Source organism: Cornus florida, unplaced genomic scaffold (assembly GCF_030987335.1).
Source record: "Cornus florida cultivar Cherokee Brave unplaced genomic scaffold, ASM3098733v1 CherokeeBrave_3.0.0_Hap2_Chr09, whole genome shotgun sequence".
Lineage (NCBI taxonomy): Eukaryota > Viridiplantae > Streptophyta > Magnoliopsida > Cornales > Cornaceae > Cornus > Cornus florida.
This window is the reverse complement of record NW_026775579.1, coordinates 53,085,010-53,098,479: the sequence shown is the minus strand read 5'-3', so window position 1 is coordinate 53,098,479 and position 13,470 is coordinate 53,085,010. Positions and strand designations below refer to the sequence as shown.

General features: G+C 34.0%; 1 protein-coding gene across 2 annotated transcripts; it reads right to left on the bottom strand.

Annotated features, from left to right (window-relative positions):
• Nucleotides 1–1,203: 1,203 nt before the first annotated feature.
• LOC132273938 (protein CAJ1-like) lies at nt 1,204–12,918 on the bottom strand. 2 transcript variants are annotated; one of them, XM_059775050.1, is made up of 5 exons: nt 12,660–12,918; nt 9,482–9,879; nt 8,710–8,847; nt 6,156–6,220; nt 1,204–1,461 (listed from the first exon to the last, which is right to left on the bottom strand). In XM_059775050.1, the coding sequence occupies exons 2-3, from the start codon at nt 9,863–9,865 to the stop codon at nt 8,725–8,727; spliced, it is 507 nt and encodes a 168-aa protein (XP_059631033.1). In that variant the 5' UTR covers nt 9,866–9,879; nt 12,660–12,918; the 3' UTR covers nt 1,204–1,461; nt 6,156–6,220; nt 8,710–8,724. The 2 variants fall into 2 exon arrangements, with proteins under 2 accessions (XP_059631033.1, XP_059631034.1); XM_059775051.1 differs by lacking the exon at nt 12,660–12,918 and adding an exon at nt 10,609–10,632.
• Nucleotides 12,919–13,470: the final 552 nt, after the last annotated feature.

Genomic DNA, 13,470 nt, shown 5'->3' with positions numbered 1-13,470 from the left:
CAAAACAACATAATATGGAACATATATCAAACAGCCCACAAGTGACACAATCCTTTTCGCTCTCACGCTATAAGCGCGTGCGGAGTGTTTTCGCACCCGCTCTTACTCAAATTCTCAATATTTAAAAACTGAACCAAGTAAAGTTTTTGTACATTTTTTATTTTCAGGGACAGAAAATAAAAAAAAAATTATTTTTAAAATTACAAACCAAACAAATCCTTTAACTTTATATTTTCTGTAACTTTGGTGATTTTTGTGGATTGGTGACTTTAGGAGGTAGCAATGTAGTGAATAAAAGTGCTCGCATACTATATTTAGCTTTTTAAAGTCATTTTTTAAAACATCATCCCATGTTATTTTTTATTGTTATCTCTGTCTCTTACCTACAACACTAGTTGTCTCCCGTGTAAGCATTTAAACTTATATAAATATAATTGTTTTTAGATTTTTATGCTTATTGATTTTTTTGAGTTGCAAAAGAAGTCAAATTTATTCTTTAAAAAAGAACAGAACACGCTAGAATTGCTCTCTTCCAATATAAGAATATTGAGTCTGTTAAATCAAAGCAATTGGGAATTTATTGCTTATTTGTGATAGATTGTTGTTGTTCTCTTCAATTTCAGTGAGATAAAGGGTATAAGCATTCCAAATTTTACTTTAGAGGTTGTGCTCAGCCAACCCTAGACAACAATTGCATTGCTTTCAAATCAAATTTGGTCGGAAATATTTTGTATATGGGATAATCTTGATTGAAACTATGTGGTGTTTGGCATTCTCGTAGATGGTGTGTACTGAGAGAGAGTATTCAAAATGCTTTCAAAGAACTAAACCAAACGAGTCCTAAAATGTTTTCACAAGCTATGTTTAAATTTGGATGCTCCTACTTGTTTATAGGGAATAAAATAGATAAATGTTTTCACAAGCTATATTTCCGTGATTTCAAAAATGACTTAAAAAAGCTAAATATAGCTAGTGAAATGGTATGTAATAGAAAAGATTGAAAAGAAAAAAAATTCATATTGCCGAACCCATTCATATCAGATCAAGAATGGTGATGATTAGAAAGACCAAGTGTAGAAATAATTCAAATTCCAGGCAGTAAAATAAAGAAAGCAAATACCTAGAAATTGAGTATATATCTTCCTCACCAAGACGTACATGCTAAATACCTAGAAAGTAAGTTGTTACCACATCACTTGAATATCTGCAAACCTTTTTCATTCATTCATTCAATAGTCCTTGGCTAATAATAGATCATTCATTCACCACCCACCTGTTCAAAGTATAAGAATATTGATTTCACCTACCAAACGTATATAGTGTTTTCATGTTTCAAATTATTCGAATTGCCCATTCTACTGTAATACAGACACACTGGGCATTGCCCACATTACAAAAAACAATGGGCTCACTGAACTTCCCCACTATACATTCAAATACTTCAACTGTCCGCCAAAATTTCTGTCCAAAATAATACCGTCCATCAGTCCACAATACAATTAAAATGAATTAAAAAATATTAAACAATGTAATTGTAACAAAAATATACAAAAAAATACATTTGAAAATGCTAGCATGCAATTGGATTAGACATGTAAAAACACGTCGTCCTAAAACAGCACTTCCTTCCTATGGGGGAGGTGTTGGCTAAAAATATGGTCAAGTGAAGATGGAACATCAAATCTGATTTAGTTGTGTTATCTTATGGTTAAAAGGTTAAAACACATGCTCATATAGGGATTAAAGCAAAAGAGTTATGTCACATAGACAGAAAGTTTAAGTCGACTAAACCATATGAATGCGATTTATTGGTAAACTGTATTACAAGTAGGATCCACTTAGAATTTTAAATGCATTAGAAGATTTTTTAAATTATAAGCAGTTCTTTAGAATTAGTTGACTAACTAATTGGGCTTATTCAGTTGACAGGTTAGCATTTTTTTGAGCAAAAGACCATTTTAGTCCAAACTTACAGTTTTGGAAGATCTGTTGATTATTACAGTGGGCATAGTAGAATGTTCAAGGCTATTGGGGTGGTTCATAATTGCAGAACCATAAAACAATCTCAAATACTTAAAATGTTGGACTTCTGCATTCAAATGTCATGCGGACTTAAATTTGTGAATGGGAACATTCGAAACTAAAGGGACGTCTATTTACAGCATAAATTTGCATTTACTAATCACCCAAAACATATGACTTGTGGCATGAACTTCTTGGTGTCGCACAGAATATTAGTTGGGAATTATCTATAAACAAAAGATTAAAAATTAGTTTGAAAATTAAACTAGTAGCAGATGAGTTATGGTCACATCGATGTTTGAGTAAACAGGCTTATTGGTAACAATCTAGAAGGATATGCTGATACAGAAGACAAGAAGTGGATGGAGCAGAAAAATGTTCTGGATAGAGAGTTAACTTGCAAAACCTAAATTGTATGCAACAATTGCATTATTTGATACCCAATTTCACTTGAGAATTGAAAACCCCTAATTTAAGTATCCCTAAGTTCACGACTTACAGCAAAAGCCCAGAAGTTGTCAAACCCTAACTTATGAAAACCAAGTTCAATCTTTCAAAACGTTAAACAAGTAGCAAAATCCCTATATGCTTGAACCTTACGATCTATGAAAAACCTAACATTTTGTGATGTTGTGAGCCGGTGAACGGGCTGTGTGGGCCCAAGCCAGTAAATTTTTTTATTTTTTTATTTTTTGACCCATTATCGTGGACCCTATTTAGTACTCTCTTATAGTCCGGTATATAAGAGTGGTTAGGGTTTGGAGTGGGATAACAAGAGAACAGGAAAGAGAGAGAGAGAGATAGGATTTGGGGGCAGAAATTTGTATTGCATGGTGAACTTTCACTGTGTGGACATAAGCTTTGTTGAACCACATAAATCAATGTGTTCTTTGTATGTGGCATGTTTACTTTTCTGCTTTTTTTTTTGATATGTTCTTGGTTCCCAATGTTTGACGTAACAAATTAGTATCAGAGCTTTCGGTTCAAAGCTATGATAAAGGTCAAAGTTTAACGGCAGAAACAATTTCAACCTGTGGTGGGTTAGAATGCAGGCATTGTTGGATCAACATGGGTTATCCTGAAGGAGAGGATGCACTACCAGAAAAGATTAAGGACAAGGATGAGATTATGGAGAAAGCACACAAGAGGGATATGTTGTGCTTGAGTAATGAAGTTTTGCAAGAAGTTTCGGAAGGGACTACGCTGGATGGGTCGTGGAACAAGTTCGACGAAATCTCTTGCGCACCGCTTATCTAAAGAAGCGGTTGTTTACTCTTGAGATGCACGAAGGTTCGTCTCTGAAATACTATCTTGACGAGGTGACAATATTATATAAGGATCAAGCTATTATTTTGTTGTGTTCTCTACCACCCTTGTATGAGAACTTTGTTGATACGATAATATATTGCAGAACTGCGTTATCTATGGAAGACGTGAAGGCAACTCTGAATTCCAAGGAGTTGCAGAGGAGGGCGTTTAAGGGAAATACAAAAAGTTAAGCAGAGGGCTTGGTTATTAGAGGGAGAACAAATCAGAAGGGGGTCTAGGAGCTCGTTTTAAGTCTAAGAACAAAACAAAGGTGTTGAGATGCTACACCTGTCATAAGGAAAAGGGAAAGACTGCTAGGAGTGTAAGAAGGAAAAGGGAAAATCCTCTGAAGCCAGTGACGTGTCTGTTGCAAAAGGGAAATGATTTAGATGGTGAAAATGTTTTCACAATTTCTGCCAGTCGGTCTGGCGATGAGTGGATTCTTGATTCAGGTTGCTCGTATCACATTTGTCCAAACAGGTACTGATTTACCTCTTATCGATCCATTGATGGAGGGAAAGTTTTGATGGGGAATAATGTGCCATGCAAAGTTGTAATTATTAGTACAATTCGAATCAAGATGTATGACAGCATATTGAGGACAATGACTAACTTTGTACATTGGATTCCATCGGGTCTTACAAGGCTAGACGTGGAGTCATTCGGGTGTCAAAGGGTGCTCTTGTGGTGATGAAGAGACTAAAGAAGCATGATTTATACGTGCTGCAGGGTAGTACAATCATGGGTTCAGCTGTAGTATCGTTCTTAGATCCGGTTTCAGATACTAGCAGATTATGGCATATGCTGCTTGGGCACATAAGTGAGAGGGGGATGGGTGTTCTAATTAAGCAGGGTTTACTTGGTGGTCAGAAAACTGAAAAGTTGAATTTCTGTGAGCATTGTGTTTTCAGGAAAAAATGCATACTGAAGTTCATTACGAGAATCCAAAAGACCAAAGACACATCGGATTATATCCATTTTGATCTTTGGGGTCACTCTCGAGTTGCTTCACATGGTGGTAATAGTTATATGATGACACTAGATTATATCCATTTTGAATTTTTGTTCTTTGGGGTCCTCTCGATTTGCTTCACATGGTGGTAGTGGTTATCCGATGACAGTGATTGGTGACTTTTCTCGAAAAGTTTGGGTTTATATTCTGAAACACAACAATGAGGCCTTTGTCACATTAAAGAAGTGGAAAACCTTGGTTGAGAAGCAGACTGGAAAGCATGTCAAGCATTTGAGGACATACGGCAACTTGGAAATATGTGATGAAAAATTTAATGAGTTGTGGAAGGATCACGAGATTGAGACACTGCACAGTGAGGAATACTCCATAACAAAATGGAGTTGCAGAACAAATGAACAAAACATTGTTGGAGAGACCACCGTGTATGTTGTCCAATGTTGCGTTAGACAAAGTGTTGTGGAATGAAGCACAACTTGGTACTTGGTGAACCAGTCTCCATCGACAATAAGACTCCGGAGGAGGTATGGTTTGGTTCTTCTGCCAGTTACAGTAATCTTGGAATATTTGGATGTCGTGTGTATGCTCGTGTCAATGAGGGAAAACTTGAAACAAGGGTTAAGAAATGCATATTTCTTGGTTATTAGCCCGGGGTCAAAGGATATAAGAGCGTTTAGGGTTTGGAGTGAAATAAAGAGATTACACTGAAAATCGCAAGAAAGGGGGAGTGAATGAGAGAGAGAGAGAAGAAAGCTAGGTTTGGGGGTTGAAACTTGTAATCTCCTAATTTTCGCATAGTGAAATTTTTTTGTCACATCTTTATCGTGGATGTAGGCTTGGCCGAACCACATAAATCATTGTGTTCTTTGTGTATGTCGTGTTTACAGTACTCCACATCATCTTGAACCTTGACATATATGAAGATGCAGGGGCTTACCTGCTTGCTGATGTTTTCACCTTCATGCTCAATTGCGTGATAACTTCACAGTGAGGCTCATGATGAGACCTTCAACGATGTATTCAACGATCTCACACTTTTTAAAAAATCAGTGTTAAAAGGGAACGATGTATTCAACGATCTCTAGCGATCTCTCTCTTTTTCAGAAATTGGTGTTAAGAGGGAACAATGTATTCAACAATCTCTAGTTCACATGTCTGGTATCAGGTAAAAGGGATAGAGAAACAATTAGTGATCGTGGGGTCATGTTGGAAGATGGAGAGAGAGAGAGAGAGAGAGAGAGAGAGAGAGAGACGAGGGAGTAAACTGATGGTCTAATGCAATCTTAGTTATAAGGGTATAAAGATAATTTGTGTTTATGTTGATGACATCAGCAAATGCATCAGCTTTTTAGAATTTTTTTTTTGGGCAAATGGTACCTTCACATCTTCTGTTAAATGAATTAATGGTGTCAACTCTGATAGGGGGTGTCATAGTTATTTTGCCAATAGCTTCATCCATGGGTAATTTGGACAAAACTCAGGGGAGGTCAGAGTAATTCACCCGTTAAATTAATAGCCATGAAAACACCAAATCAAACTGTATAATCACACTACTATAGCACCTAAAATTTTGAAATGAAACATGATCAATTCAAGTTTCAACACTTGCAGACACACAAAAACAGAAAAAAAAATTAAAACTTAAACATGATTCTTCAAGTAATTAAGAAAACTACTTAAAGGAATAGCAAGAAATCACAGTGGTCGCCAAAAGTAAAAGTGCATACATATATATACAAAACCAAGATTCATACAAAGAAAAATTAAGCTAATGTTTTTTTTTTTTTTTTTTTTTTTTCGGTTTACAATAAGGAAAAATTAAGATAAGAGTTGAATCTACTAAGGATGATATTACCTGAATTTCAGCTCCCCAATGCATGATTGGGATGCAAGTTAAGGTAGTAAATTCATATGAAGCACCTGTAAACCATGAAAACAGATACGGATTTCAGGAAAACCTCAATAGAAGCATTCAAAATAAGCAGGTCTTAACATGACAAGTTTAAACAAGTACAAGCACATAATCCAAAAACGATGTGTTTTACATTTTTTCATAGATTTAAATAATAATAATAAAAAAATTGTATTTAAAAATGTGAAGCCTGCAAGCTGGCTGTTGCAGCAAAGATACTTTATAAATCAACCAATCGAACTTCTTTAGTTTCTACCTTCTAGCAGGCATATTTAATGGGTGTTTACTACACAAGCTATTTATATTAGGGGTCAAGTTTATCCAAGGGAGTGCTCAACAAAATCAAACGCATGGAAGCAATGGAGAAGCAACATATCAGTGAAAGCTCAAAAAATGTCAGGAACAAATACATAAAGGATGTTTAGAATCCTTAATTATGTTGCTGGAATTCGCTGCAGTCATTTTGCTGTGGTCTGGTTTTTCAGAATTTCTTTCTCGAGGATGGCCTTTGCTTTTATTTCATTTTAGGAAGGCTTTGGTTTTCTTTCTGGTTTTCCTAGTTACGATTTGGTTTTTATTTTTGCTGTCGATGGACTTGTTGTCCATTCTTCTGTTTCTCTCGGAGGTTTATCCTCCCTTTTTGTAATTGTACTATTTGTACTTCTATTTATAAATTTAAAAAAAAATATCCCATTCAGGAAAAAAAAAGAATCCTTAATTATTGCTCAATTTCCATAGTGTATAGTAAACGTTTTGCATTGACATTAATAGGGTCTGGAAATGTTAAGAAACTTAAAATGTTATCTGTCATCCAATCAGGCAATAGTACATGTATGTTCATCAGAGAGTGTACATCAAGTGGTAGTACTCGTATTGAAGGCTCCAAGAACTTCTAATTAAATTAACTTGCTAACGTGCATATAATGTCCATGTCAACTCTTGCTAAGTCTTCTCAATTGAAAGAGTATAACAAACGAATTCATTTGCTCAAAAAGTCATAATCATCTTGATGCATCTGCGTATTGATAAGAATATATACTTCATTGCCTAAGATTAAGGAAAAGAAGGGAGGGGAGGGAAACAATCAAAGAAGTACAATGTCAGCATCTACATATAATAACATGGTCAAAGAACGAGAAAAGTTGCCTAATAACCTGATCAATGTCACCATCTACATAAAATAGCTGAGTAATTATTTATTTATTTTATATATATCTCGACTCACCATGATCTAGGAGTGCTAGAAAACAGACCTGTCAAACCAAATAAAAAGAATATATGTAGAAAATAATATATGTGCCATAGCCAAGGTTAATGCATCTAAAGATCACAAAGCACACTCAAAGACAATGTTATTATCATGGGATCAATCTTTTTCAATAATCTTGGATGATTCTTTTCTTAGTTAACTCATAAAGTTGAGACAAATATAACAGTGTAGTCCTACACACTACAGCGGCACACAAAACTCAACTAACCCCAAGAAAAGGTCAAAAATAAATAGCTATAAGAGATTTAGTACAAAAATCAACATAATACAGTTGGGAAAAAAAATTCCAGATAAACATTCTAGTCTTAGAAAAAAAGTCCATATGCATTAACAAAATAAACACATGTACATTTAGTTATTTTCTAATTCCAAATGCTTCAAACAACCTCTATAATTAAAGCAAACACAATCAACGGAAACATTTAAATATAAGCATAACATCAAAATTAGTTAACCCAATTTGAACCTACTATATACCAAGAGCATAACATCAAAATTGTGATAACATTTATTTATTTAAGAAAACAACAAAGAATTGTAGACAAACAAAACTTTTTAAAATCTGGAACACAGAGGTCACAGTAGCAGCATTAATGGGAAGAACTAACAGAACATCAGCCAATCTGGAAGATTTCAAATCTATGGTTTAATTGGACATGAATAACAATTTCACTCTCCTAAGTTTTTCTATATATATATATATTTATATTTATATATCTCATAGGTTTACCTTACTAAACTTTCAATGATTTAACGAAATCATACAGATCCATATCAATTACCATACAAAATTTGGTGGGAGATTTTCCACCAATAAAAAAAGAAATAAATTTTTTTTCAAAGAGAAGTAGGTATTCCAAACAAACTAATCTCATTTCTCAGATTACACACCATAAATTAAAATCATTTTTGTGTAGTCTAAATCACATATATTCGAGCCCCTCCTAGATTGGAGAGAGAAGGGGACTCATCGTAAAAAAGAGATGGACTATAGCTTTAAAAAGATGCAAACCAACCAGAAATTGCCATATAAGAAGAGACCACTAACGAAAAAACAGGAATTCATCTTACAGATGAGCTTAATATCCAATCTAGCACCACAATAACATTACCAAGTAAAAATTGGATATTGATGGCATACAACATGTATGCCTCAAATTTCAATTCACTGGTGAACCTGTCTATGAATAATTGAACGTGTCTATGTCTCAAATTTCAATTCACTACCTGACAAATCTCTGCTTATCTTGGAGGTGAAGGAACATGAGACTTCGCTATTCCCACCCATGCGGCAATTCCAACAGCAAGTATTATCCAACCAATTAGGTCATACTTTAGATCTCTACTCTTACTCTTCTTCCCCTTCTGAAACAAACATAATCAATTTGACAGAATCAATCAAACAAATCATGCTATCACTCCATCATCAATTTAATAAAAACAACAAGAATCGCATGATCTGAGTAGACTCAAAATTGATGATCAGAGAGAATCACACTACAAAGAAATTAAAACAATGAAATTGATACCAAGACTAAGTCGACTGACCATCAAAAAAATGGAAAATCAGATTGATATTCACATAATGAACCACTGATATCTCAAACAATGAAAGGCCATCACCTGATTTTGTTTGAGATTCGTGAAATTTCACCTGTGAAAGAACGGCTGCTAGGGTTTCGAATCGATAATATGCTTGATCGATTGACTGCTAGGGTTTTGCTTGCTCACGATCGACTACAAGGGAATGTGCTCGTGAGGAAGTCGTGAGCGAATGGAATAAAACATGACTTCCTCCGTGAATGGAATAAAACGTGAGTTTAACTGTCAGGAGCCATTTCCTCTCTTCATTTATTATAATTAGGAAATACACCATGAATTCAATGCCATGAAAAAGAGAAAAAATGTGGTAAACACATTTATTTGATACTTATTTCTTAGTCTACTGCAATATAAAGTTTGGCTAGGTAGCGAAATGATTTTTTACAACTTTTCATACCTGAATGTGGCAAAAAACATGTTGTAAATTCTCATAATCGACGTAGTCGTAGTCGTAGTGTTGTGGATTTTCGTCGTAGTTGTAGTATTGTGAATTTTCGTCGTAGTTGTAGTGCTGTGGTTCTTGCTGAAATAGATCGTGCTCGACCAGGAGAAAATTGTCGAAGAGCTTCCTAGTATTTTTGTCCTTGAGAATTCCATAAGATGTATTGAGCTGTTGGAAGTTGGCGTGAGCATCAGGGTCATCCCGCCTCTTATCTGGATGCAATTCCAATGCCTTCAATCGATATGCTTTTTTAATCTCTTCCTCTGAAAGCATAGCTCCTTCTTCACCAGATGGCAAACCCAAAACACGGTAGTGGTCAACCTTATCCATAGCTTCCATAGCCAAATACAATACTGCAATACAAGAAATCAAGTCATTAAGAATTATTCAACATTCTTCTATCAATCAAACAGATGAACAGAAAGTTAAGTTTATCTTAAAAAGTTCTAAAACCATGCTGACAGTAAGTTCAAAATATGCAATATAGTTGCAACTAGGAATTTGTGTCTGTTTTTAGATTCGAGAATTAATTCCAAATACTAAGATCCTAAATACCTAGAAATAAAATTCATGGCTTCTAAAATCCTCTATGTTGATAATAAAGTATTTATTCGAAGATATTGAAATCCACTATTTGGATATAATATATAGAAAGATTTGAAATCCATCCATCATAACCCAATAAATTTGCAGCCATTCATTCTAGATCATTACCACCTTAATTAATGAGCTACAATACAAATTATATCCCTTTTAGGTCAATGGAAATAAACATTCACAATACTTACCACAATTTCCCACCAGACATATAATTTTAAGTCAACTTTAATCTGAAAAGAGAAGATTCGACTTCTTGCCATCACTCCAGGATTACCCAAATGGAACACAAATGTTAGAGATGTAAATCACATAACAATACTGGTTTTCCATTTAATCTTGCATTTACTGGCAATCTTGAGATGTCCAAGGGAAATTAGACATAGGCCTTTTGTTTTATTTTTATTTTTGGGTAAAAGGTAAGTAGTTTATTGATGAATAAAACTGTACAAACAAGCCAAGATGCCTACAAGAACAAAGCTTACCAAATTGACATTGGCATGTAAGCCAAGCTAGCAGCTGCCACAAAACAAAAAATACAAACAATGAACGAGTGACAAGCCACTGGCCAGTACAAACAATGACAAGCACAAAACAAGCAAGAAGAAAAAAATTCCAGCAACATGACCAGGATTAGGCTGAATCAGCACCACCAGTATAGAACCCATCTCATACCAGTACCCATTTCACTTGGCCCAGAATGCTAAGACTTCGGATGTCCCAATCCTTCTCAATTCTTTCCAATAATTCAGTGTCACTGATCCTAATAGAAGCCAACCTGCTTCTAATTAATTCTGTCCTTAATCTGCCTGACAATAATTTGAGGTGTAGAAGCTTTACTCGTAAAAGCTCTTGCATTTCTATATATTTCAAGCCAAATGAAATAGAAACAAGCAATAAATTCCGGAAGACTAAGAAAAAACAAAACAAAAGCACATAGAATCAAGGGATTTTGATTTTTTGAGAGCTCTCCAGTTCACTGCACACCAATTCACAAGGTCAATCCAGGCATTGGCTAATACATGAAATCCAGCATTTCAATATGTTGGTAACAAGTCTACCGAAAAGTTTAGCAAATAAGCAAATGACTAAAAGTTTCTATTCATTTCTCGAGCTCTAGATTCAGAAATATGAAAAGAATGGTTAAATTAGATTATAAATAACTTTTAATTTGAAAATTACTATATATATTACCAATATTATAATCTAATTGGCGAGAAAAAATAAAGATTTGGGTGTATGATTTAGGCAAATCAAGGAAAACAATCAAGCGAAGAACAATTTATTTCGGGTCAAGTGCAGAAAACACCCCTAAAGTATGATTAGGGGGTGCATATCACACCCTCACGTACAAAAAACACCCCTAAAGTTTCAATTTAGTGCAAAAAGGTCCCTCTTACAAATTTAAACCATAAGTTGACTAAATTACCCTTATTGAACCATTTTATAAAATATATAAAAAAAAATAATTTTGTAAAATGACCGAAAAGGACACCATTGGAGGACGACCCTCACGTGCAAAAAACGCCCCTAAAGTTTCAATTTGGTGCAAATAGGTCCCTCTGACAAATTTAAACCATAAGTTGACTAAATTACCCTTACTAAGTCATTTTATAAAATATATAAAAATAAATAATTCTGTCAAATGACCGAAAATAACACTATTGGAGGACGCGGGCAATGGACAAGTAAAGATAAAAATAAAATAAAAGTATAAAAGAAAAATAAAGATAAAAATAGAAAATAAAAACAGAAAATAAAGTGCAAACTAAAGAAAACAAATTTACTCCAAACTCCGAAAACCAAGTGCACACAGATATTGGGGTTTTTTCCCTTCTTTTTTTTTTTTTTTTTTTTTTTTTTTTTTTTTTTTTGTTTAATAGTGTTGGTATGAAAAAATAATAATAATAAAGAAAAAAAAAAAAATTACTAGAAAACAGTAAACTAAAATCTCAAAAAATTTAAATCCTTATTTTACAAATTCTCAAAATTTTTTAAAAAAATGTTTAGAGATATATATCTCTAAACATTTTTTTGAAAATGTCAAAAGATTTCTGAATGTGGGATATTTTTGCACAATGTCAAAAGATTAGGTATGTTTTTTGCACACCTATAAATAGGGGTATAAGTGCTAGCCGAATTATAGGGGTAAAAGTGCTAGCCGAATTATACTTTAGGGTATTTTCTGCGCTTGTAGTTTTCTAGATAAATTTTAATGGGCAGACATACATGTGAAATCTTTGACATTCAAGCAATTTAATGGATGTCTCTTCGACTCATTGGTTCTAAGAAGCAAGCCAAACGTAACTTTTGGGCAGAGAATTTTCTTTAAACCTTGAGAGTAAAGAAGCAAGGGCGAACAAATATTTATTTAGAAATGAAGAAAATTAACATATAACTATACATACATACATAATTACACACACACACACACACATATATATATGTACAATTCAATACAATTAAAGAAACTTATATACACGCACACATGAAAAATACAGCAAGTGTTCCTGATCAAAATAAAGAATATACTAACCTTCAATGAAAAAGCTATATACGAATCCTGAAAATTCTGATCGAAGCAAAAATAGTCTCTTGATAGGGTTTATTCTTCAACAATAAACGAAAGTAGTGTTGAGGCAGGGTTAGGGTTGGAGCGAAGGAGGGAGAGGGAGAGGGAGAGGGAGAGTTACTTTTCCTCACACCATCAAGCAGTCACTGCCGATCAGTCGTAGTCTTCACCGTCTTCATTTTCAGAAACCCTCGCTGTCGTTGGCGTCAAGAAAACTCTGGTGTGCAAATTGGGCTGGCCAACCCGATCTTAAACAGAGTCCAGCCCGATTTTTCACGGGTTTGGACAACAAATCTTAACCCAAACTTAATTAAGGTTGAGTTGGATTAAGGTGCCAGAAGCCAAGCCCAACCCAAATCCAAATTTTAATATTATTTGTACACATGTTTTTATTTTAAATAATTGTATATTATATTTAGATAATGATTATTATTCTCTTTTCAACTTCATTTGTTTTAATGTCAATTTATTGTATATTAAGTTAATTTCTTAAGATTTTGTTTGTAATTTTTTTATTTTTATAAATTTGCATTAAGTTTCTTTTTCTTTTGTTTTTTTTTTTTTCCATTTTTTTTTTTTTTTTTTTTTGGTGTGGTTTTGAGCAATCTAATATGAAACTAAATCATTTTAAATTGTGAAAATTATTTATATTGATAAGCTGAATTAAACCCAACTTTTTAGTTTTACAAATTCAAAGATGAGTTGGACTTGGATTGAATAGTTAAGGTTGGAGGTCGGATTAAGATTGAACATTTTAAATATTAGGTCGGCTTGA